We start from the raw sequence: 27,872 nt of genomic DNA on the forward strand, positions 1-27,872 counted from the left end.
CCCGTAGATGTGTACACATGTCTAATTCCTTGTTTGTTCCCCATACTACGGGTGTTTGTATAGTGGCATCTGAGCAGAGCTCCAAATGAAGCCAGCTCATTGGCTGGAGTGGCTGGAACATCTCTACATTGCTCCAAGCATTTATTATAGGTGGTGGCAACTGACTGGGAGTGTTGGGATGAAATGATGCCCCCCTCCCCCAACACATCTAGTTTAAAGCCTCCTTGACCAGTCTGGCAAGCCTCCTACCAAAACGACCAGCTCCCCCAGTCCCCACTAGACCTGGCCTACAAACTTGGGTCCCATGCTCAAGACACCCAAACCCCTGACTGTGACACCACCCTTTTAACCATTTATTTACCTGGCTAATCCTCCTAGCTTTTTTTTTAGGTCCTCCCCTGTATCCTGGAGAATTGACAAAAAGACTATCTGAGCTCCAGAGCCCTTTTTTCAGTCGTCAGGGACTTCACCTGACTGCCATGATTTTTCAAATATGATGGACAGTGGATTAGCAACTTCATTTGCCAGCTCCTTCAGGCCCCGTGAACAGGTTTCATCAGGTCCCATGGAGTTATGTACATTCAGGTTCTTATCTGAAATGGAGACTATAACAGGGTACCTCCTGACCTTCATGTCTATAGAAAACAGTGATCCATTTTATTTACAGGTATTTGCTCTAGCAAAACTATTTACATACTATGCATCATGCTTTCAATGAACTTCATGTGTTTTTGTATACTTCACTTTTTCCCATGGCCAGAAGAATATCTAAGTTCTGTTTTATCTCGCATGTTTCTATGACAAGAAGCCAAATAATTTTAATCCCATGTGCCTTTCTGGTAGATTTTACTATAGTTTTTATGCCTATAAAAGTTGATTCAACAGCAGAACAGGTAGTTCAGAAATACTGAAGGTTCCTGGAGACCCTTTACAAAACCTCTTGGCCATTTCCACAAGAACTGCCTTGGCAGTTACATTGTCAGTGGTGATTTTCCAGCCTGTGAGGCAATTCAAATCCCTGTATCCTTTAGGCTACTATTCTCTAAATGGAATATCCAGAATTTTGTACTAAAGTTGGAAGGATGTTACCTTTCACATAGGTAGGCAAAGTCTGTCCACAGTGTGAATACACTCTTAGTTCATAAATGACAATCCAATTCCAATTTACAGGTTGAAACCAGCACTATCATAAGGAAAAAGTTCATTTTTGAACAAACCCAACATGAGAGCAGATAAGGGGTAGAAGCTGCAAAAGGTCAGCAATAGTCCCTTTCCATCGTAAGTTCTTCAATTACACAGCAGTGTTGGCTGTTATTTAGCACGAATCCCAAGGATAGAGGTTAATCTTTCTTCCCTTTACATGTCCACAGAGACACTAGAACTTACCGTCAGTGTACATAGTAAACTTTGATCTAATATTAAAATCTAATTCTCTCATGCACAGCAAGTGCGGACAAGGTCTTAAGTCTCTCTCCTGTGCAGTAATGTTTTCCTGTGTTCAAAGACACACTTATTTCATCTTCCCTTTTCAACTTTATCTTGGACTAAGGAAATACAGATCTTTTAGAGATCCCCATTACATTTCAGGTTTTCTGGATTTCTGTTCATTCTTGTTTTCCCTTAAACATACACTAAACATTACACTTCTAATGAAATACACACATAAACCTTCAAATCAACTACCAAGATGCTTTTTAAAAGTAAACACTCAGCTTAAAATGCAAAGAACTTATAATTCTATCTAGAGAGAAGCTTGTATATTCTACTTGAGTGTGCTGGAAGCTGAAGGGAGGCATTTGAAATGCCAATGTAAAAGAAGTCAGAAAACTTCATTTACATTAGATTGCTTTCCTAAGACCTTGTACTACTTGCTGTCACCTGTATATATAACAGCAGTTTTTCCTTTAAATAGCTCCAGCTTCCATGGTGTCAAACAGTACGGCTGGCCTAGCTCAGTCCCTTCTTCCTTACCAAGATGACTGAAATCCCACCTAAGTGCTGCAGGACACGAACTTCATTCTTTACAAAGGCGCTTGCCTCTTGCAACACCCGATGGACCACATATATCTGAGAACGGAAATACCTTTTAAAAGCCCCATGGTGTTAGAAAGTGCAGCACCAGAGGAACTAAGCTATTTCACTCAAGTTTGTTTTGGCAGATTTTCAACTCTCTAGTCTATCCTTGCCTTGTTTTCACACACGACTTGGAACAATTCCATTTATCAAGTCTACCTAGATGGAGCAGTAAGTTGGCCTCTAAAATAAGACAGAGAAAAAGAGGGGAAAAATGCAGTTTGATACTGTTAACAATTTTCTCACTACAGTTACATGTACTCAGGACAAATGTGGAAGGTAGATGAGGAAAAAAAACAGACTCAAAAGACTACTTTTCAAGCCATGCTACTTGACACAGAATGATGTTAGCTAAATACAAAAACCCATTTTTGTGAAAAAGTCATCATGTAAAATTTATATCTCTGAATGATTTTCAGTTAAGCTAGAAAACAGAAATATGTTTATTTTCTATAGCTTAAGGAGTTTTCTGCAACTGTCTAAACCAGTTATTTAGTAGCATTTTTGTAAGACTGAAAAGCTTCCATTCATTTACATTTTTATATATTAACAAAATGACTGTAAATATTTGTGTGCTATATATAAATATATACCATATAACCAGCATACACTCACTAATGGGAATAAAAAAATTACTGTGTTTCAAGCAAAAGCTACAATGATTAAAAAGCTGCACTTTATTTTACACCAACTTTCAAGGTAATCTTTCCTACAATACCAATGCTTGCTTTAGTTGCTTTAGATATTACCAGGAAGCAGTTACCAAATACGCATACTTGGGTATCTATTTATATCACAAGAGCTTTTCAATTGCAGAAGAACTTTTTTAATAGCTTAGAGAGAGGAAAAAAAAGAATATTAACTGCTTAACCATTGCAATTAATTTAACTTGGAAAAAAATACTCAAAGCAAAATCCTTATTCTATTTTAGAATTTCACTTTGATGAAATTCAGCTTCTATTTTATTCTCTGACATATCAGTAAACCACAACCACATTATGATCCTTTCTAATTAAGTTAATGGATTATGAAACATAACCTACCTAATATTACACAATTCTTTTCTCCTAGGACTTTCCTTTGACTTCTACAAACAGTTGAGTTGTAGAAGTCACTCATATCTACAAAATTCATATCTACAACATGACAAGAGCAAGAATACAAAAGCAATGAAAAAGCATTGACCATTGACATGACATTTTTCATCTTAAAAGTTTTCTCCCTTACTGAATATATCTTGCAATAATTTTATGGTGTAGCTTACACACCTTTAAGGAAGAAACTGTATTCTTATGATCATGCAATTCCCAAAGCAATTTTGTTGAATCTATTAAGCATTTTCAAATACAACTACAAAATATATGGTACCCTTCCTACTCTGTTTTCTGCTGTGCTCCACAGCTAACCAGCAAGTAGAGCAAATGCTCTATGTCAGCCTTTTGCTCCAATCTTTTGATACACCATACAGTTTAAGTCAAAGCCTCAACCTGATTCAGTCATCAAGTCCCAAACTGACTGATACTTAATACCTGCTCATTCAAACCAGAAATAAGTTTATTACATATAGGACAAAAAGTATAATTAAATGAGTCACTAAGTTTATAACTTAACATTCATCATTTAAACAAGAACACCCCCACCTTTTTACATCTTGTTAAATGGCAGATAGCTGCCCTGCTTCATTCATGGGGGAGGATATTGTCTGAAATGATAAATGGCAGCTTCAAGGGACATGTTCCAAGACTTGATTCTCCCCAGAACAGCTCCTTTTTTAGCAGAGATCTCATTACATCACATGTTTCTGACTGACAGTTCAGAACTTTTACTATCAATGATTAAAAAAAGGAAGCCTATTGTTAGCAAACTTAAGTTTACAATTGGATTCTCCTCCATGGAAAAATTGAGGTCTGCAGATTAGAAAGTCGATCTTCACAATACATTACTTCAACTCTGTTAACCATGTTGGCAAGCAGTCAGTCCTTGTACAGTCATCAAGAAGTACAGACAATAATTCTTATGCTTTCCCTTCTAGGTCTACACTTTGTGCTTGATTAATTACATCCGAGTTTCACCAGTAACTTAAATAGACATATTTAGCAGGGGTGCCATGGAAAATTGTTTGCCTATCAGTAGGAATTAGTCACACAAGAACTGTACAAAGATTAAACTTACAAAAAGATGGGACAGATAATTTGCAGCAGGACAAGACACAGGTAACTTCCCACCACAGGAGCTCTTCTGGGAAAGCTTTACTGTTCTCTGCAAGTCTCATTTTGAGCAACAGAGAGGAGTAGCAAAGTCTCAGTAACAGATAATACCGCAAGACTGCAAGCAGATGCTTTCCTCTGTATTAGCAGGATAAACAAGACACATTTTCAATTCCCATCTACTACAGGTGTGTTCAAAGATTTTCCCCCAGACCAACTCAAGATTAAGCTACTCAGTTACAGCTTTACTTCTCAAAACAATTTAAACAGACATTTAAACTATGTAACACAACAGTTTAACTGCACCTAGTAATCTAATAAGCTTCAAAGCAAGCAGCAGGCAGAACATGGTAATCACTGATGACATCTTACATTAGGTTTATAATCCTGAAGACCTTTCAGTCTTATGGAAAAAACAGGCAAGGTTTTTATTTCATTCTTCCTATGCACAAGATTTGGTGAAGAAGGCAATCAAGCCTCTTTTTCTACTTGTGGAAGTATATTAATAACTTTATGATTGCCATTACTTCTTGAAACACTTTTTCTGAATAACTATAAAATGGGGTAACATTTCAGGGCAGATTATCAAAATCCAAAGACTATAACTTGAGGAGAAAAAAAAAAAAAAAGAGAAAAAAAATCTGGATGAAATAGAATTCAGGTTTACATTGCAATTGCAGAAGCTTTTGCCATGCAAATTATTTAATTTTTACCTCCTGCAGGCAGTACTCACATCCAGTTTTTCCACATAAAATGGACTAGGTATAGCCATTAGGTGTTTCAAGAAAACCATCAGCTACTACTTCATGCCTCTGCCTCTCACGCCAGCTAAGAAAGAGCTGTCAGGAGACACAGATTTCTGCTGGCCAGCCCGAAGCCAGTATTAAGGAGGAAAGCAACAATATAACAGAACTAAGCACTGTCCCAAAAACAGTCCTCTCACCCAAGAACAACAAAAAGTACATCTTCAGCCTAATTTTATACCATGTTCAAAAATTAAGACTCCAGAATTGTGTGCAGTCTCAGCTGAGATGTTCAGACTACATTACATGAAGCAAATGCACAGCTCTGAGGGCCAGAGAAACTGATGACTCATTTGCTTTGAATCCTGTGCATGCAAACTGCCAAGAATGGTCTATGGTTCTATAGTTAACTATGGTTTTGCAAAATCATTTGCCTAGCAATCATTAAAAAAACCTAAAGGTCTTCATGCTAAGCAACTCCAGCCCCAGAGAAGCAATGCAACAGAAAGGGGTTATGCATACCAGTGGCTTCTGACTCTCACACAATCAATGGTCCCTCTCACCCTCAACTTGTAAACCTCAGTGCAGCCATACTTTAATACATCCTTGGAGAAGACCAATTTAATTTTTATTTCCTCTCCATGTTTGCTTTGGAGGTTTGCAGTTTGAGCAATTTTATATATATACAAATATAAATATAACTAAAATTTGGCAGCAAGCAGCCTCTAATATGATGTGCATCATTTCAGCCTGGCCAGCACATTCGGGAAAACAAAAAGCTGGCAATGAGGAAAGCTTCATCTCACACTCAGAAAGTGGAATACTGGTGTAGGAATAAGGAATAGCAAGGCATTTCTAGGAGCTGAACTTGAGAGGGATGGGTCTGATATCACCCATGTGTCTGCAGGAATACAGTGCCCAGCAAAACAAGCTTTGATCATGACAAAAGAAGGAAGTGGCAAGTATGCAGGTCTTTAAACCCATGGCCTTTCTATCGTCAAACAGGTTTCTAGGATATTGGTTACTGGCATCTTCCAATGCCTGCTAGAGCAATAGTAAAACCAGGACTATGCAAAGAGATACTGTTGTCACAGAAGAGCACATAGAAATAAAAGGATTTTGCTGTTTCAAATGCTTGAGCACCATGCTAGAAAGCAAATATTAAGTATTTTCTATAAGATCTTCCAGTGAGAGAAGTAGGAATTAAATTCTGAACTATACCATTTCCAATGTAAACTTCAGTTAAACATTACAAATTTTAGTCTCAACATTTATTCCATCAGTTGCCCTTCATGAAGTGGTTAAAAGCATGTGTAATTGTAATATGCTATTCTGTGTATATAGTATTCTATTTTATGTAATCATAAAACAATGATTCTGTGTTTATAATACTGTACTAGTAACATTCTATGTACAATAGAACGCAGATTCTATTGCATTCGAAGTAAACACAAGGACTTTTTAGCTCACTCATGCCATTCTTCATAGCCGAAAATGCATTTGCTCAGCTGAGTTCGGTGGTACATACCTACAAACCTACAATCATAAGCTCTAACCAGCGCAGAAGGAAGGCCATTACTGCCCAAAACAAAAAAACCCAACCACCCTGACGCAGACCTTGTTTCAAGGATTCTTCAGTGAGTACAAACTCAAAATTATACAGCATCACAAGCTGTTTTATTAGTCTTCTAGAATCTGCAAGGTTCATTTTATTAATTCTCTATGTTTGTTTATCAAGATCATGTTATTGCTTCCACCAGATGCTTTTTGTAAAGGGATGCAAGCACTGGAATGCAATGGCCTACCTCTGCCTAAATGTCTGTTATCACTGCTTAATCATGTGTTACCCCAACATATGAAACCTAACTCTACCTTTTTAGCACTATGCAGCACAGAAGCTTTATTTTCAACTTAACCCATTACAAACTAGTTTACATTTCCTATACAATATTTCACCCAGGCCTAAGATATGACATGCAAATGTTCAAACACTAAGACCACGCATTTCAACATCTACATATAAATTTTATTTTTTTTTCCTTTTAAGCCTTTGCTATCAAATGATTCATGATTTGAATACTTCTACCTGAAGACTATCATGCTCTGGATATGTGAGACAATGGCATTTACAAGATGGTGCAACACAGTTAAACACCTGATTTTCCCTGGCCTTGTTCTGTCAGCCTACAATTATTTCCTCAAGGAAAAAGAGGAAATGTTGATTTTTCTACAACTTCCACATGTTAAATGGTATTGGCTGACCAGTATATAGCTGAAGCTTCAAAAGCTTCAGCTAATCCTTACATCCACATTAAGATGGATCATCCTAAATGCATCTGACTTGGTGAGTAAGGGCACCATGTAACACTTTTCAGAGTTCTGCAGGATGCCCTGACAAACTGGAGACAGGGGTGGTCTTCATCTGGATCAAATTAACACAGATATGATGTACAAATGAGGAAGTTAAGCTAGTATGTCAATAAAACAGCACAGGAGCATAAAAAATCCCAGGCACTGTAGAAGATTAATTCTGGGCTGAATAAGTCATTAACAGACCACAAGAAGAGTATCCACAAAACTGGATCAGAATTCAAAATAAGATTATTGTCCAAGGAGAAGCAAATTCTGTCAGTTGATACTTGAACAACATTAGTAATAAAACACACTCAAAATCAGAACAGAATTGATGTTACTGGTTTAACTTTCAAGGAACAACTAAGGCAACAAAACTTTTCTAGCTTTTCTAATAAGGAAACACACATGCCACAAACTACTGCAATACAGTGTGTAAAGAGGTAAGGACTCGAGACATGTTTCAGTTGAGTATCCTCAACATCTTTCAAGTTTCTTGAAAGTTCCAATGCATGCACAGATAAGAAGAGCTGAAGTTCATCTAATCTTGAACGTAGCTTCCTGAACACAAGCAGATAAATGCAAACACAGATAAATTAACCATCTTCTCCACCCCCTGGCACAGAAGTAGCACCTTCGCACCTAAAATACACACATTTTTCTTGCTATAGAGAAATGTGTCGGGGTATAAATGGAAACCAGTATCACTGACAGCCAGACATTTCACACCAAAGATGACCTTGGTCCTAAGATGGGCCTTTTTGAGATGGGTCAATTGCTGAGGTGAGTGGCTCGAGAGAGGATGCCTTCAACACATGAGTGGGGGGGAGATCAGCGTCCAGGAGCCTCAACTCAGAGCGACAAGAGCCACCGAGGGAGCCTCAAGTCCTCGACAGGACCTGCCCAGGAGCCGGCAGCTCAGCTGACGCGAGCAGGGACTCACAGGGGGCGGAGCCAGGAGGGGCGGCACCAGCCCTGAGCAGTTAAAAGCCTGCCCCAGGGAGCGCGAGCGATCAGAGGGGGTCGAGGCCGTTTGCGCGGGCAGGCGAGCGGGATGGCGAGTACTCGCCCTATGACCAGGGCCCGGTCTGGGAGCTCTGCTCTGGCTGCCTCGGTGGTGGCCACCTTAGGCAGCCAGACAGAGCCGATGAGAGGGGAGGCTGCAGTGCAGAGCTCAGAGCTAAAGAGTGTCTGCACTGGTCTGGTGAGGGAAAGGTGCACAGTGAGCAGGGCTGCACTGGGTGCTCCTTGGTGGAGGCCCTCCTGCAGCAGGTGGCTGAGCTGCGGGATGCTATTGGTAGGCTGCAAGGTGTCAGGGAAGCTGAGAGGAAGCAGGAATGCTTGCTCCAGCCCCAAACTGTGCAGGGGCCTCAAGCTTCCCCTATAGCTAATGAAAGAAAGGAGACTGTTAACTCGAGAAGCTGGGAATTGGTGACAAAAAAAGAAAAAAAGGAGGAAAATGACAATTAAAAGCAAGGGACTTCCTCCTAAATCTGCTGTCCCCATGCAGAACCACTGTGCTGTCCTGCAGGACACACTTGCGCCAGAAACAGCCAGCTGATGCACTGGTAAAGATCTCTACTGGTGCTGCCAGGAAAAAGCAGTGGATCATTGTAGTAGTGGACTCTACTTTGAAAGGGACAGAAGTACTTGTCTGTCGGCCAGACCCGGTCTCAAGGGAGTTGTGTTGCCTACCAGGGGCACGGATCAGGGATGTGGCAGAGAGGCTGCGTGCTCTGGTAAGCCCCACGGACTATTAGCCACTTCTGGGGATACATGTGGGTGCTAGCGATACAGATAGTAGTACCCTGGGGAGCATAAAGAACGACTATAGAGCGCTGGGAGAGGTGGCTGGGGGCTCTGGAGCTCAGATAGTCTTTTTGTCAATTCTCCAGGATACAGGAGAGGACCTAAAAAAAGCTAGGAGGATTAGCCAGGTTAATAAATGGTTAAAAGGGTGGTGTCATAGTCAGGGGTTTGGGTGTCTTGAACACCAGACCCAAGTTTGTAGGCCAGGTCTAGTGGGGACTGGGGGAGCTGGTCGTTTTGGTAGGAGGCTTGCCAGACTGGTCAAGGAGGCTTTAAACTAGATGTGTTGGGGGAGGGGGGCATCATTCCATCCCAACACTCCCAGTCAGTTGCCACCACCTACAATAAACGCTCGGAGCAATGTAGAGATATTCCAGCCCCTCCAGCCAATGAGCCGGCTTCATTTGGACCTCAGCTCAGATGCCTTGATACAAATGCCCGTAGCATGGGGAACAAACAAGGAATTAGAGATGTGTGCATGTCTATGGGGGTATGATATAATAGGCATCACAGAAAGATGGTGAGATGGCTCCTATCACTGGAGTGTTGGAACGGAAGGTTACAGGCTTTTTAGAAAAGACAGGCCTGGCAGGCACTGAGGGAGAGTTGCCCTTTATGTTAGGGATAGGCTGGAGAGTATGGAACTCTGTCTGGGGACAGGTGAGCAGATAACAGAGAGTTTGTGGGTCAGGGTTAAAGGGAAAATACCTACGGAAGACATTACTATGGGGATCTGTTACAGACCGCCTGATCAAGAGGAATGTGTGGATGAAGCACTCCATAGGCAGGTAGGAAAAGCCTCCCGCTCACAGGCCCTCGTTCTCATGGGTGACTTCAACCACCCTGACATCTGTTGGAATGACGGTACGGCCCAGCACAAGCAATCCAGGAGGTTCCTCAATTGTGTGGAAGACAACTTCCTTCTGCAAGTAATAGAGGAGCCGACAAGGAGAGGTGCCATGCTTGACCTTGTGCTCACCAACAGGGAAGGGCTCACTGGAAATGTGATGCTCCAGGGCAGCCTTGGATGCAGTGACCACAAGATGGTCACATTTGATATCCTCAGGAAAGTGAGAAGAGCATGTAGCAAGCTCACTGCCCTGGACTTCAGAAGAGCCAATTTTGGCCTCTTCAGGAGCCTGCTTAGTAATTTTCCATGGGATATAGCCCTAGAAGGCAGGGGGGCCCAAGACTCTTGGTTGATCTTCAAGGATCACCTGCTACAAGCTCAGGGGTGTTGCATCCCAACTAGAAGGAAGTGCAGCAGGAGGGCCAGGAGACCTCCTTGGATGGGTAAGGAGCTGCTGAGGAAAATTCAAATGAAAAAAGAGTCTTATAGAAAGTGGAAGCAAGGACAGGCAGCCTGGGAAGAGTACAGGGATGTTGTCCAGGAAGCTAGGGACCAGGTTAGGAAAGCTAAGGCCCAATTAGAATTAAATTTGGCTAGGGATATGAAGGAAAACAGGAAGGGAATCTACAGGTACATAGCAAATAAAAAACAGACTAGGGAGAACGTAGGCCCCCTCAGGAAGCTCTCGGGAGAACTAGCAACACAGGATTTGGAGAAGGCTGGGGTTCTGAGTGACTTCTTTGCCTTGGTCTTCACTGGCAAAGGTTCTGACCGCACCACCCAAGTCTTGGAAGGCAGACACAGGGACCGTGAGAATGAAGACCTTGGGCCCACTGTAGGAGAGGAACTCGTTCGAGACCATCTTAAAAATCTGAACATGCACAAGTCCATGGGTCCTGATGAAATCCATCCACAGGTCCTGAAGGAGCTGGCGAATGAAGCTGCTAAGCTGCTGGCCACCATATTTTAGAAATCATGGCAGTCAGGTGAAGTTCCCAACAACTGGAAAAAGGGAAATATAACCTCCATTTTCAAGAAGGGGAAAATGGATGACCCAGGAAATTACAGACCAGTCAGTCTCACCTGTGTGCCTGGCAAAATCTTGGAGCAGATTCTCCTGGAATGCATGCTAAGGCACATGAAAATCAACATAGTTTGGCTTCACTAAGGGGAAATCCTGCCTGACCAATTTGGTGGCCTTCTATGATGGGCTACAGAACTGATGGACAGGGGTAGAGCAGTTGATGTCATCTACCCGGATTTGTGAAAAGCGTTCGACACTGTCCCACACAGCATCCTAGTCTCTAAATTGGAGAGACATCAATTGATAGATGGACCACTTGGTGAATAAAGAACTGGCTGGATGGCCACATACAAAGAATTGTGGTCAATGGCTCACTGTCCAGCTGGAGACCAGTAACAAGTGGTGTCCCTCAGGGATCGGTGTTGGGACCGGTCTTGTTCAACATCTTTGTTGGTGACAGGGTCAGTGGGATTGAGTGTGCCTTCAGCAAGTTTGCTGATGACACCAAGCTGTGTGGTTTGGTTGATACACTGGGGGGAAGGGATTCCATCCAGAGGGACCTAGACATGCTTGTGAGGTGGGCTGATGCCAACCTCATGAAGTTTAACCATGCCAAGTGCAAGGTCCTACACCTGGGTCGGAGCAATCCCAGGCACAGCTACAGGTTGGGCAGAGAAGAGATTCAGAGCAGCCCTGCAGAGAAGGACTTGGGGGTGCTGGTCAATGAGAAAATGAACGTGAGCTGACTTCAGTGTGCGCTTGCATCCCAGAAAGCCAACCGTATCCTGGGCTGCATCAAAAGCAGCGTGACCAGCAGGTCAAAGGAGGTGATCCTGCCCCTCTACTCTGCTCTTGTGAGACCTCACTTGGAGTATTGTGTACAGTTCTGGTGTCCTCAGCATAAAAGGACATGGAACTGTTGGAACAAGTCCAGAGGAGGGCCACAAGGATGATCAGGAGACTGGAGCACCTCCCATATGAAGATAGGCTGAGAAAGTTGGGGCTGTTCAGCCTGGAGAAGAGAAGGCTGCGTGGAGACTTCAGAGCAGCCTTCCAGTATCTGAAGGGGGCCTATAGGGATGCTGGGCAGGTACCCTTCATTAGGGACTGTAGTGATAGGACAAGGGGTAATGGGTTAAAACTTAAACAGGGAAGTTTAGATTGGATATAAGGAGGAAATTCTTTCCTGTGAGGGTGTTGAGGCACTGGAATAACTTGCCCGGGGAAGCTGTGAATGCTCCATCCCTGGCAGTGTTCAAGACCAGGTTGGGTAAGGCCTTGAATGATATGGTTTAGTGTGAGGTGTCCCTGCCCATGGCAGGGGGTTTGGAACTTGATGATCTTAAGGTCCTTTCCAACCCTAACTATTCTATGATTCTGTGATTCTATAAGATTAGAAGGAGCTGACAAAGATGCCTCAGATTTTTGCTCAAGTTTCAGCTATTTTCTTTTCATAGAGGCTTTGTGCAGTGGTATTACTAGCTCTAGGGATGTTATTTTTCTATATCCCTCTAACAAAGGAATAACTTCTTGATGAGTTATTCCAGTCCAACAACAACTTTTAAGATAATTTTATTCTTTAATCTGCCAGAGCCCTATTCCAGTGCAAATGAGTTCATTCAAGAATGGCTCAAGCAGTCAAATACTTTGTTTTTAATGAAACTTCTTGATGGGATATATCTGCAAGGTCCCACAACCTCCTCTAACCTTGACTAAATTCTTTCAAAGCTTTGAAGAAATACGGACTCATGTAGGACTTTTAAGTAGTAAGTGGCAGTTACTTTTGGATTTTGACAAGAGTAAAAGCATAATTTAAACCAGGACCATAAGGAACATTTTGGGACTGATATGTGAACTATTTTTTAGAATTCCAGCCACAACCCCAAGATAAACATCAACAAGTTTCACATTGAGTTATCTTTTGGATTAAGGAAGCCTATCTGGTTACTGGTGTAACACAATACATCAATTTTCCCTGCAGCCACCATATTTCCAGAGTTTCACTGTGATTACATTTGTTGTAATGTAAATCATCTGCTACAAAAAGCTTGCTTCTCTTGCCTGGTCTGGCTAACCACTGAGACAAAAAGATACAAAATTCAATGAAGGGGCCCAAAGAAAACATTTCATCCTTTCAGAAGTATTTGAGCCTGCTGTTTATAAGCATAATATGTGACATCGACAATAAATGGTAGGATACAAAGGTTTGGTCACTTGTATTTCTAACCACATTCTCTTTTTTCTTTTTCTTTTTTTTTTTAATGACTTTGCAGCCATTATGATCTGTTTTTCCAGTGTCTTTCACCTACTTCTCCTCCTTGCAGTTCCCAACTACATTCCTGCTCCTTCCCCTCTTCCCCCTCCCTCAAAGTGGCCGATATTTTAGTTACTGTTGAGTTTCATTATTCTTTTCTTACATAGTACAGAATATTACATATTTCAATATGATTGCTCTAATTTAGAATCCACAAGTGTTAAACAGTAACAAATTCATGGCATGTTATGCTTCTATGCCCATCTAATTTCCAAGATACACAAGAAAAGATTTTTCTCTCAGACAGAGATTATATAAGTAGTTAGTTATTAGTTCCTCTAATAATTTATGTTCCAATTTCTAAGCAATTAGCAGGCGTAAAATTTAAACAGCATAGAACCACTGAAAGTTGAGTCAAAACATCAACGAAAGATAATAATATTACACTAATCATTTGAATATTTATCACCAAATTGTGCTTCCCCATTAGGCCTCTGCCTATGACATTAGTTCTGAGCCTTTTACAATTTGCATCAGCATTTGTCTGCTGACTAATTAAAAATGGACATCTGTGAATAATCATGACAAATAATTTCTTATGATAGAATCTCATGTTCAGTTTTGAAGCCTCCCAGTCTTCTTCTTGAGCAATATTTTAAGACAAACAGAAAAACAGAAAAACAACAAGTATCATCACAGCAACACAGAAAATATTGGGTGGGAGTGTTTCCTGTCTATTTTGGGTTAATTTTTTTCTTTTGCCCTATAAAAATGCACATCCTAAAAAATCATTTTAAAATTTAGAAGTGTATGAAAGCGTTAACACATCAAGCTGAGAAAAGACCAGTTCTTCATCATCCCGAAGAGTTATTTAATACGATTGGTAAAATCTGAACCCAGTGACTGAATGGTAGCACTGTTATTTTGATTCAGGTATCATTTCATTGGAGCTGATGTTTTTGGCATAGTCCAGCAAAATATTCAGATTTCATTAAATGCTAAGTCTGTCTTCCTTAATTAAGCACTGACATAAACATAACTAAATATTGAACGACATAATCAGATTCATCATTCATCTGATGTCACATGAGAAGAAAGAAAAACAAGTGTTCACCAAGAATTTTTTCCCAAAAAATACATTTGTCAGGTGGGCTGACAAATTAACAGCATCAGCTGACACCTGAGTATTGGGAATTCTCGCTAGATCCACAATAATCTCTCCTTAAAACCAGACAGATCAGCTTCTTGATCACTTTCCCATGCTTAACATTGCAAAAGCCTTCCAAAGACAAATGCAAGGCTGGATAGAAAATGTGTATTACAACTGAATCTGAGCTACAAGGGCACTAAGAGAAATTTGAGGAAGTTAACTCTACTGGAACAGCAAAGAGAAAATACAGTGACAGTTAAAATCAGATTGGACTGTAATATTGCCAGAGGTTACAAAAAGTTACTGAAACCTTGTTTCAAAAGTGAAAGAAAAGCAGAAGGGTCAAAGAGTATGATGATTTCAGAAAGCAGAGTTCAAGCTAATGGTTTGTCCCAGCCCACAATAAAGAAGGGCCAAGTAAACATAGTCTCCCAAGTTAGACCGCACTGAAGACAGTCCGATTATGATTTTATAATTTAGACCACATTCGTTTCTGTTCCATAAGGAAAACTACTATAAAAGTTCTTCCTTGTGAGAAGTAAGTAGCTGCTCTCCACAGTGCATAGTTTCTGAGACTTCAGGTGTCGCACAAAGTTTTTATTGCTCTAATGGGTGTCAAGTATCTACCTAGAAAGACTTACAGAGGTTTATCTTACCAAGGGTATGCGATGGGGGAAAAAAGAAAACACCAAGAAAAAAAAAATCTATGTTTACATACTGTCTACATTAACCTATGTTTATATATGTCCACGTGAACATACTAATGTCTTCAGATTAAGCAAACCACAGCTTTCACAGATGGGCAGAATTTGTTCCTACCAGCCACATCCTTGAGTTCTCTTAACCTTAATGTTTGTCTTTCAGAGACTTCTACCTGGCCCTATTTACCTGTAATGAGCAAGCAAAAGACTTCCCACAAAAAATGAATACCTGAAAGTACTATAAATTTTCACTCTCTTGGATATACAAGATAAAAAAGGACTTCATATTAGGGAAAACTAAAAGCACCATAGATAGGACTAGGCACTGGAATAAACTGAAATTTAACTGTCGTGACTGATAATAATGTACAATGGAGATTTACGATACATCCAAGTCACTGGAAGCAGTGTGACAGGTTACAGTTATCTAGTAAAGCCATTGAGCTTCTTCCCACTTGTACATTCACTTTGTAAACAGTAGCCTGAAAGGAAATACCACAGTGGACAGCTGCTGAACATGCAGCAGGCACGCCACTACATCGCAAGTTATATGCTCAAACATGACTGATTAAGTCTAGAGGAATATGTAGACAGCTTTCACCAGATTACACTAATGCTCATAACTTCTGCTTATACTTCCAGCCTAGTATACTCTAGCTGCCTAAGCCCATGATAATCCATCAGTCAGAATTAACAAGAACATAAGAATTGCCATTATCTATTCCTGAACTGCCAATTTCAGCAGCCAATCTCAGTACCTGCTTCTCAAAGGAATCTTACAAATGCTACCAGAAACATAGAGATGATAAAATTTCAGTAGCTTGAGAAAAGCTTCAAGTAGCAGGCAGAATGGTACAGTAGCCAAAAGAGAACAGAATGAGTGAGCAACTCTAAGCAGGTATTTCTCAAACATGCTGCTCATTTTGGCTCTGTTGGCAGTTATCAGTCTTAAAAGTTATACAGTCATTTCACAAGCTGACATAAAAGATAAGATACAAGAAAATAAGGCAGGATATTTTGGACAATAAATTTAAACTACAGCATCTTAACAGGGATTGTCAAGTTAAAGGCAAAACTTGCTGTTCCAATTTTATTTCATTATTTCGATCAAGTCCTAGAATTAATCTGGAGGAACTTGCTAGTGTCAGTTCATAAATTCTGGAAAAGGGATAAACGTGACATTTCAATGTGCATTTTCTGGTTGTATATGTTCTTCAAGTAGACTTAAGAGACAGTCTAGCAGTCAAGAAAATGTTTTTAAAACTATCAAATATTTGGCAATCATCAGATACTTCAAGATGACTCTTCACTTTTCAGGGGGAAACTACTTCAGATGGCCACAGGCAACAACAGAACAGTTTAGGTCAGAACATCCCTGTGATGACAATATTTAAGTAGTTTGGTACAGCATTTTACAGAAAGAATAACATTTGGGATTTTGGATTCCTTAAAATCAGATTTACAGGTAATAGAATAAACTGTAATCACCCCTCCCAAGCATTAGATCTTACTTTGGAATAGCTAATTCCAGGTTTTTAAATTGGGATCATTTCTCTTTAACTGTATTGTAAGTGCATTTGCTCTGGTAGGTCTCACATTTCAGGCAGCAGATCAAGTAAGACTGCAGTTTTATGTGCCTTTCCAATTTGTTCTTAGTATTGCTTGGGCAAGTTTTAAACATTTGGCTATAGCATTTTGGTACAAATTAGCCAGAATAACGTAAGGTTTCAATTTGCAGCTTTAACCTTGCCAATGTCCCAACTACTTTTGCCTTGTATCTGAACTCTGATTTAAATGCTGATTGCAATGGTATTGTTATAATTAGCAGAACAGCTTTGCAGGAACACTGCCTATTAGATAGCAAAAGTGCAACAAGATGTGGTTAGACAGAAAAATAGTGCCTAAGAACAACCTCTATACTACTTTGTACCTCCACATGTTCAAGGTGATTATATTAGCATACGAATTCAGATATGCTGGTTAGAGGAATTTAAATAGTGAGCTCTGTTTATTCTGCCAAAGTGTTTATAGTTTTGGATTTATTAACTGTCAAGCCTCCATCCCCCCTTTACTCTTCCCCAGTTTTTTGGCTTCAAATGATTTTTTTTTTGGCACATTTAGTAATGCAACATTTCACTTTTCTAGAGAACTCCACTGCTAGAAGAGTAACACAAAACCCCAGGAAACTCACCTGGTCTCCAGTTTCACTACCAACTCAAAACAGCTACAGTTCACTCAAAGCCAACTGAATCACAGCCCAGTTCCAAGTAAGCAAGGGCAAATTCAAGCATTCATATAAAATTCAGACATGGTTTGGTGCACAGAAAGTCTGCTTAGACAATACTTCAACAGTAGAACCAAGAGCCCTTATTCCCACTAAGACACTGAAAAGACATGAGGATGGAGAAAAGCATAAAAGAACTGCCATCAAAAGATTTAGGAATAATGCCTCATACTTGCACACATCCAAAAAGAACATATATATAGGTTTTCATTTCTGATACTGCATTAGTAAACTTCTAAAAAGGAAAAAAGTTAAAGAACTGAAGCAGGAAAAGATCTCCTAGCAGGTATCATGTGTAGGAAGGGATCAAAATACCTAAAGAGCTTTTTCTGCCAAAAGGATCATTAAGAAAAACTGGGTGGAAAGCAGCATCTCTTCAGCAACAGTCTTTTGACACAACAGTTAGTGAGCATAATGCCCTGAGAGGATATACAAACTACTCAGAAGCTTCAATGGAACTCCAGTATATTAAACATAGCTACCTACCTTATTATGTGAACCATAATACACAGAATGGTTGCCTATTTGCAAACTGTTTCCCTAAGATTTTTATCTTCCTCTGAAATAAGATCAGGATTGCACTCACTTGGATCTCAGTCTGAGCTGGTTCTCTATCAGGAACTATTTTAAATACCAAAAGCATTCAGTAGCAAATGACACATTCCATCTTTACAAATTTTTTGTAGTGTCCATCATTGTGCACAATGCAAAGACCATTCCTCTTAAATTCATTGAGCAAATTAAGAATTGGAGAACCAAAAGACCCCCAGACATTTAGAAGAATGTGATCATGTAGCCAAGAGAAATTAACAGAATGTCATCCCCCCTGAATATATCCTATAATGCGTACTTTATTCCCTCATTTGTAAGGTGAAATGAAAGGCACAGAACCCAAATATATCTGTGGTGTTGTTTTTTGGCAGGGAGAGGTTAATGATTTTTTTGGGGGGGGGGGGTATTTTTGGGGGGTTAGAGAGGGTGTTATTTGTTTGGGTTTTGGTGGGTTTGCTTGGTTTTAGTTACTTTTGGTTTATTGTGCTGGTTTGTTCCAGGATTTTGCTTGGTGTTTCATGGATTGGTTTTGGGTGTTTGCTTGTTTTTTCTTTTTTGGTTGGTTGTTTTTTGGAGAATATTTTTTGATTGCTCTTTTTCAAGGACTTTAGCAGAATGAAAACCATCTCTTAAAGAAAACTAGTTCCTCATTCACAGACATCCTTTTCTCTGGGACATATAAAGTGCCAGGGGAAGACAACAGACAGCAGAACCATAACATGCAGCAGCACTCAGTAGATTCAGTGGCAAAGACCCACCACAAAAGGATGCTGAGGACCACAGCAACACATCTTGATCAATCTTAGCCAGGTATCATCTTGCACAAGGTATGAAGTAACACTCCTCCATGAGTAATTAAAGCAGTACATATTTGCAAAATGCTGCATTTTCACACAGTTACCCCAGATGTTATTTAATGAGGGGAATGGTTCCTAATGAATGTACTTACTCCAGTCAGGCTATAGAGACTGCTTCTTCCAGAATCAAAGAACTGTTTAGACTGGAAAAAGACCATTAAGTCACCAAGTCCAACTGTTAAACTAGTATTGCCAAGTCCACCAGAACCACTAAAAAGCCCAAATAAAAAAGAAAGAATACAACCTTTTAGTACAGAATCACAGAATCCCAAGGGTTGGAAGGGACCTCAAAAGATCATCTAGTCCAACCCCCTGCAAGAGCAGGGTAACCTAGAGTACATTACACAGGAACTTGTCCAGGCGGGCCTTGAATATCTCCAACGCAGGAGATACACCTAAAGTTCATGAGAAGTACCTCTTCTGTTGAGATGCATGCAAACAGATACTGCCAAAACAAATGTGGGTGATCTCCACAGTAAGCATACATTGCAGTGCTAATGAGTGAAAAAGCTGTGTTCTCTTAATTTTCCTGTTTTCCAAACACAGGTTTTTTTTAAGTATATTATGGTACATGAGCATCGTATGAGGAAGCCAGAGTCCCAGACTACTGGGGAAGTAAAGCAAACAAAAAAGTTAAATACTTACCTTTTGAAGGTCCCTGAAAGTTAACAGCACTAAAAGCAGAACTAATCTTAACTTCTGCAGAATACAGCAGCTGACCTGACTGTATTTCAGCAAAATTCAAAATACAAATCTTTAACAGGGTATATTCAGAGATATTTCAGCACTGAGTCACTCTGCTAAAACAGTGGTTTGCTACAGGGCTAATCCTTCAATTTGATTTTATAGAAACTGAGATATAAATTGGAACTCGCACATGGAGCTCACATACACAAGCTCTCAGTTTAAAGCTGCCTCTGGATTACTGTTTAAGAGCCATATACATGAAATGCAAACAGTATTGATTTTTTATTTGAAAAACAGTCAAGTCAATATGAAGCATCCACCCTGGACAGAGCATTCCACTCTCTGCAGGTAAGTGTTAGAAGAAAGCTCCCTGATGAAGGTAAGCCCATACAAAAACATTCAGTCTGATCTTCTAACCCAGGTTTTAGACAATAATATTCCAGCTGAGACTGTGTCTAGCAAATTGCATTTAAACGGCCCACAAAAATCCATTTAGACTTTCATTTGCCAGAAAAGCAACAGGGGGTAGCAAAAACTCATGCATTCTCAAGTTACTAACTGTAATTGATTGATGGGGCAAAGAATTGCAGACAATGTCTGAGACTGGAAAAGAAGTAAATGGCAGTGTATATTCAAAGGTAAAGAAAATTGTATTCTCAGAAAAAGAGACACAGTAGACGTATCAGCGTGCATGCACACTCATAGTCCACCATGCTTCCTTCTGAGCCATGCTGTAGCCAAACAGCACTTACAGCATCCTCTGATTTAAAGAGAGGACCAGACATCTATTTTTTGCCATCTGCCCTTCACTGAAGTACAGAAAGTCACAATGAGAGTGACTGGAATCCAGTTTCTGCACACCAGTACAGACTCACCTTTGCATCCCTCTCAAGTGCATCACTGGTATCTCAAATTTGAATTTAGGAAGTTATGACTTCCTGACTCTGTCGTCATTATTATTTGGCTAAGGATACTAATGCAAATTGTCTCTTCTTCACTGGCAGACAATGAGTAGTTCACATGGGCACATTTAACAGCATGACGAACATTTTGCCTCTTTGAAACATAAAATCTCCTTCCACAACCCTACAGAGGCTCAGAACCTACAATGTGAGGGAGGATACCATATTTTGGCAGTAACTGCATCTCCCATTTTCATCAAGAGATTTAACTGATTTTGCCTTAACAGCATACCTAGGACTGAAACACCACATAAGCCATTTCAAGTAGCTTGTTATCCATTTCATGTACCCATCCTACACAGAAACATCGCAGCACTGAAACATGACAAATAATGGTTGCAGTAGACAAGAAGAAGAGTGTTTCATTTAATTGTTCAAACTGTTGTCAAGATAACACCTGCTGTCAGATATTTCCTAAGACTGTTTGCTCTTTCAAGCAGGAGTCCTGCTTGACATATTTTTGCAATCCCTGGGACTCAATGCCTGCCTTAGTGGTACTTCACACAACTGCTTCTCTGCTGTAGAGTACCTCAGAGCTTGTATCATTCAGTCCCACAGATTTCTTTTCTACTTGTTTCAAGGCACTTCAGTGATTCAACTTCAATAAGTGTGTCAACTGCCTTACAGAAACAGAAGACATGCTGTGCAGAACTGGAAAGCATTAGGTCTGTTAGCAAAGCGGGAAAGCAGGAGCCTTGAAAGGCCTTCAGCCTCATGTAAAAATTCTACGCTCTTCATAGAACTGGGCACTCAGGAATTCAGCTGCCACTAGAAGTTCAAAAGATGCAAAGAACCTGTCTGCAACTTGTTCAATTAAGGCCATTTCACATGCCAGTGAAGGCAGAGTCCACCTGCAATGTTTCGTAGACCCTCACTCAATACCTACGACAAACACTTCTTGCCACACACAACACTTGGCTCACTCATAGAACATCATACAGCGCTATGAATTTACAATACACAACTACAGCAAAGAGCAGAATTGGAGCTTTCTGTCCCTGCAATATATCAGTCTCGCGGTGAAGAGCAAGATACGCTTACCAGTCTCCAGGGTGGGCAGGTACTACTGTATCATGGCAAGCAAATACTAGAGCATGGAGTGCTATAAAGGTGAATTTAATTAACAGTTATAAAATGTTATGTAAACACCCCAATTACAAGACATAACCACCACTGCTTGTACAACATCAAACACAGTCAGGCTGCTGTTCTTAGCTGGTCCCTAGACACCACTCTATAACTGAATAGTATAAAAGTATTCAGTCTTGGAAACACAGAACTCTGCTCATCTTGCAGAAGGTATGAGTCTCTCTGTTCAGCTGAATCCTCCTACAGCATAAGTCTCCTGTGCATGGGGAAAAGAGGCAGCATTAGTAAAGCATCCAGACATGCATCAGCTGATAAATGTGCCTTTCAGTAACAGCACTGGCTTCAACAGTACCTGCTTTTCCCTAGCACCACTTCCATGCCTCTGCTCTCACTTGCCTTCATGCAACTCATATGCTGCCTGGTTACAACTCTCACTATCTTCCAGATTATACAACAATCCACATTAGGGCAATTTACATTAAACAGATCCACATTAGTAACTTCTCAGCAGAAAAACTTAGTGGGAAAGTAGTAGTAGCACAGGCTAAGAGGCTACTTCAGCTGTTGTCAAAGTGTCACATCACACTTTCCTATGGGACATCAATAAAAGCCTAGGCTTACATCTGAAATTGACTCCAAGTATAGAATATGCAACTCCACTGCTCTGAACTTTCTGAAACTGCAAGAGAACCAATAAAAACACATCTTTACTACATCATCTGCTGGCCTGCATTTAAGCCTCCCTTCACTAATGAATTAATCAGCTGCAAACAAGTGGTGAAGATTTTCAGGGTCAACATTAGTATTCACTGGCTCTACAATGGGCTAGATTAAGAACATAAATCTTAGAGATTAGTAAAGGATTACTTCACATTATCTGATCTGAAAATAAGGGGGAAAAAAACATGCTGTACTGATTGAAGCGAAACAGAAATTTAAAGCAATTGTTAAGTACTGACTTCAGAGTTTCCACTATTCCATTGTGGTTTCTAACACCACCCCACCCCATCCCCAGCTGTCATACATAGAAGTAAAAATGCTTTTATGCATTTCCTACATATATTTTGCATCTTGGCAATTCACCTTCTGTAGGTACCTTAAAACTTTTGAATCTAAGGCTTACAGAAACATGAAGTTTACTATTCAACCTATCTTTATTAACCATTTATTTATTGTTAAATTTATTGCATAGACTAAAAAGTAAAGAGTCTAAATCGGTATCTCTCATGATTCTCAGATGCTTGATCTTCATTCTTGATATGGCATGATGCATGCCTAACAATAAACTCTAGTGATTTTTATGATCATTTATCACCTACATGAACTGCTTTTACTGTACAGATTCTACAGTCGTAGTCAGACTTGCCAAACTAGAGCTATCCAAAGTCTATGATTTCCTTTAACCACAAGAAATAAAGCCAGACAGAGTAATCAGAGCTTTTAACTTAATTTGTAAGGACAGAAGTGTAAGAAATCAGAATTATTGTTTGGTAACTACCAAGTTCAGCCAACTTCCCGTGACAGAGCTGAGCAGAAATGCTAGCTAAGGCATATATGTTTATCACTTAAAAAAAAAAAAAAAAGGCCTTTCATCTTACATCATTAAGCTACATAGAGATTTAATGATTTCCTCTCAGCCTCCGAAAACACTTGTAAAAACTAGAGCCAATACACTTTCATTTAACAGAGCACACCTACTCACACCTAAGAAGGCATCAGGGAAGGATCAGCATTTCTCTGTTCATATTCTAATTAGTACAACATTGTATTAATAGTGACGCGTAAGACCACCGCCTTTCCCTAGACGCTAAAAATCTAGTTCTGGATGATCACACACACCAGTAGTTCTAGGTGTCATGTGCTGATCTAATTAAATCCTTGTCCGCTTTTCATGTCTATAGCTAAACTTTTGAAAACTTGGTATAACCAACCTGCGTTTCATGGTGTTCATAGTATGAAAATAAGAGGCTGAGATTTAACTTAGAACCTATGTCAAAAAGCTTCCATTAGGTATATTGTTCAAAAAGAAGTTCAAAATCTGATCACATGAAATTGCCCATAAAAAAGCTTTTCCTGAAAAAAAGTAACATACAAAGTTACTCAAAACCCTCTACGTTTTTGTTCTGCAAAAGTATCTTACATCCTTTGTCACAAGCTTAAATCAGAAAGTACAGCAGGTAGGAGTGGAAAAGGGTTTTAATTTCTGAAGAACTGTTTTTTCATTTCTATATGCTGATAGTACTGTACACAGGAGGAACACAGAGGCAGCGCCGCTTCTCTGAAAATTGCTAGGATTATGCTGGGAAGCCTGACCTGGGTAATGAGTACCAGGTGCCTACCTTCACTGGTAGCTGCATTCTTCTGGGCTTTGGTGGGTGTGTGATCTGTACTTGAACTCACGTCGGATGAGATGCTTGAGCTGCCTTTGCCTGCAAAGGAAGAAAAAGGTGGACAGGGTGTGAGAGAGAACAAACATAAGTATCAACAGTGAAATAGAAAGACCTTCCGTATCACGGACCTGGAACAATTCCAGGAAGCTTTAAACCAAGTTTAAAGCAGCTCATGTTCATTTTGTACACAGTGGGGGAGAAGTTAACTGCATTATAGCGTATAGCATGTACATCTTTACAGGTACTAGAACTGCAAACAGCCTTCTGTGTCACAGGGGCTGTCATTACATATTTGCCAAGCTCCACTGTAAATGAAAAGTTTGTGATTAACAACCTGAGGAGGACTTTCATGATCAGTTTTCCCATTCAAATACTCCTAACACAGGTCAGGACAAATGGACACTGACCCTCATCAGCATGGAGGGTTAAAGTCAAAATTTGTTAAATGAATTTAAATTTTTGGTTTATGTGTCCGCAGCATGTATTCAAGTCACTTTGTCTCGTGAAAAATGATAGCAAAGTGTCTGCTTTTTCCTCCTGCACCATGCTCACTGCTTGATTTAATACACCCTTTTAAAACTAACTCTTACAATTGCTGCTCTTCACTTTTCATTTTTAAAGTGAAATTCAGAACCAATGGATGTTTCTTCTCTTACTCTCTAAAGACTTCTTCCTGCATTTCCCGCATCAGTGCCCTCAGACCTGTACGTGGTATGTCAAACCAGATACCTGTTGGTAACAGGAAAAAAAAATCCAAATACAAAGATAAAAAATAACGGTGATAGATACCACAGAAGAGTGGAGGGCGCTAAAGCAAAGTTCTCTTTCTTTTTCCTCTGACCACCTAAGAATGAGTCACTTCCGTTTCCCCTCACTCATTCTACTCAGTTTACTACTACTTCCAGGGAATACATTCAGTTCCACAGCAGAAACCAGATCAACCAATCAGCAATACATGAGATAACTCTAGAAAGAGGAAAGGCAATGAATACTGTTACATTTTAAACAATTATCTATCCCCACAGACACTGCATCAGTGAAGCCTGTAAGAGCTATGTTGACTTTTCAACCAAAATTAGGCGGTATGCAGAAAGCTAGCAGACACTGTGCTTCTGTCACTTGGGTAAACCTATAATTATAGGAATGTTAGCAAGAGACTTTTCTGATCTGTTATTTCAATCAAACATTCCTTGGGGTTCTGGGTTACAGTATGCCTGGTTTTCATAACATTAGATGTAAAGGAGGAGGTCTGCTTTTTAAAGGTGCCACAACAGAACAAGGATTTAAGTTTTAATAGGAAACGACTGGAGAATGTGCAAACGTAGGTTGCTTCACAACCAAGATACTGCCACTTAATCCGTCAGCTAGCCCTAGAGAATCGTTCTCCCACATGAAGTTGCTTAAGTTAACATGCTCAGATTTGAGATGATTGCGGAGTAAAAGGATATTAAAGAGGCCAGAAAGAAGTAAAAAAATAAATGGCTAAGACTAGTAGTTGGGTGGGGTGAAGGGGGGGTGTGTATTTTCAGTGATTCACTAACTGCTTTTTACATTCCTTTAAGAAGTTAAGCAAACCCAAGAAGCAATGCCTCTTGAATATCACTTCAATTGCTCTCAAGCCGTGACATGAGTTCGAGTTATGGACTGTGGTCTTCATAGAAATGACTGCCCCAAAATAACTCTCCAGCTAAGGCAACTAGAGTAGAAGAAAGGCAGGTGAGAAAAGTGTAAAATAGTTTTTTTCCAAGGAAGAAGCCACAGAACTTGAAATATCTGCAATAGCTAATAATCAAGTCATTAACCACAAGATATTTAGATAGAATCACCATTACCAGCAACTCCTCATGTACCAAGCACTGTAACTGCAGAAGCAGAGAGCCTATCAAGGAACATCAGCACTCCTTAACAGATTAAGAAAAAAAACCCAACCATGACCATGGGGGAAAAAACCAAACAAACAAAAAAAACAACAAACCACAAACAAACTAAAAAAACCCAACCAAACAAAACCAAAACCAAAAACCACACACACACGCACCAAAAAAAAAATAAAAAATCACCAACTGGAAAAATATAAACAGGATTTTCTCATAAATATATATATATATATACACACTGGGGAAAAGGAAGTCAGTGATACTAAACAACAGCAGAACTACTGGGTGGTCATCTGTGGCATAGGTTGTTTTCAGAAGGTGAATACTTCCTGCAGCTATGTACCTCCCTCATTAACATCAATAATATTTCTATTTACACCATGTACAAGCAAGCCTCCAGGAGCACAACAGAAATATTTTAGTCACTGCAGGGTGCAGACTGCCAGTACATCCAATAGCAACACTTACAACTGTATACTTATGTAGGAACTGTGAAATACCAGCTGTAAGTCTAAATACTTACCATTTAAATCTACTTGAACTTCAAAACATTTTAACTTCTTGGGAGAAGTTAAAACTAGAAATTAAGAGAAAGAATCCATAGTAGTTACTGCTTTGGTTGGATACCAGTTCCTCCTGCAGTTACACTCTTGATATTTTATGATACAGTTAGAGTCTTCTCCAGCTGTATACAGCCTTGAAACAAGCCTTCTTTCTCTCTGTCTACCCTGAAACTCTATTCATGTGCGTGGGGTGGGGGAAAAGCAGGAGATACTTTCTAGTATATTTTCAATGTGTTTTAAATAGACTAGCAGATGCTGTATCTATTCTTTTAGTGCAAAACAAAACCATTCACTTCTAGTCAGCTAGATCTGGCTATTGTAGACTCGTGCACACATACAAGAGCTAACATGTAAGGGTATCTAAGTATTCTCCAAAATCTTGGATTCGATAATGGGAGAAAGTGCAGCCTCAGAAAGTTCCCAGATAATGTAAAACATGGAGAAATGGTTGATACACCATGAGGTTACTGCCATTCAGAGGGACCTGATCAGGCTGAGAAAAATGGGCTGAAAAGAAGCTCAGAAAGTTAGTTCAACAGAAGGAAATGCGAAGTGATGCATCTGGGGAAGAATAATGCCATGTACCAGTGTGCACCAAGGACTGAGCAACTGGAAGGTGTTTTGACAAAGATCTGGCAATCCAGGAGGACACCAAGTTGAACATCAGCCAGCAATGGGCCTGTGTGACAAAGAAGACCAACAGCACCATTGGCTGCATTAGGAGAAATGTAGCCAACAGGCTGAAGGAGGTGTGTCCTGGGTTCAGCAGTAGCAGCCATTTTTCTCCTTCTTAGTAGCTGGTGCAGCACTATGTTTTTGACTTTCAGCCTGGGAACAGCGCTGATAACACCGATGTTTTTAGTTGTTGCTCAGTAACGTTTACTCTGACCAAGGACTTTCTGATCCTCATGCTCTGCCAGGGAGAAGGGGAAGCTGGGAGGAAGCAGAGACAGGACACCTGACCCAAACTCACCAGAGGTATTCCATACCACAGCACGTCATGCTCACTATATAAACTGGGGGCAGTTACCTGGAAGGGCTAGATCAGTGCTTGGGTCAGGCTGGGTATCGGTTGGCGGATGGTGAGTGGTTGTATTCTTTTCCCTTGTTATTTCCCTTATCATTATTATTACTGGTGGCAGCAGTAGTGATTTGTGTTATACCTTAGTTACTAAACTGTTCTTATTTCAACCTGTGGGAGTTACATTCGTTCGATTCTCCTCCTTCTCCTCCTCATCCCTCCAGGAGCAGGGGGAGGAAGGGCGGGGGGAGTGAGTGAGCAGCCGTGTGGTTCTGAGCTGCTGGCTGGGCTTAAACCATGACAAGGTGATACTCCTCCCTCACCTCGGCTCAGCACTCGTGAGACACATTTGGAGTGTTGGACCCAGTTCTCAGTTCTGTAGTACAGGATAGGTAGGGACATACTGAAGAGATTCCAGAGAAGGGCC

At 40.3% G+C, this 27,872-nt stretch overlaps 1 protein-coding gene across 1 annotated transcript in view; it reads right to left on the bottom strand.

Annotated features, from left to right (window-relative positions):
• The window catches only part of FBXL7 (F-box and leucine rich repeat protein 7), a 185,828-nt gene that overhangs the window by 118,186 nt on the left and 39,770 nt on the right, over positions 1-27,872 (bottom strand). Inside the window, exon 2 of the mRNA XM_061346713.1 lies at positions 23,934-24,023. Coding sequence (XP_061202697.1) covers positions 23,934-24,023 — 90 coding nt within the window. The remainder of the gene's footprint in view (positions 1-23,933; positions 24,024-27,872) is intronic.

The sequence above is a fragment of the Neopsephotus bourkii genome, unplaced genomic scaffold, assembly GCF_033783945.1.
Source record: "Neopsephotus bourkii isolate Nb327-2 ecotype Australia unplaced genomic scaffold, CSIRO-AGI_Nbou_v1 NB_272, whole genome shotgun sequence".
Lineage (NCBI taxonomy): Eukaryota > Metazoa > Chordata > Aves > Psittaciformes > Psittacidae > Neopsephotus > Neopsephotus bourkii.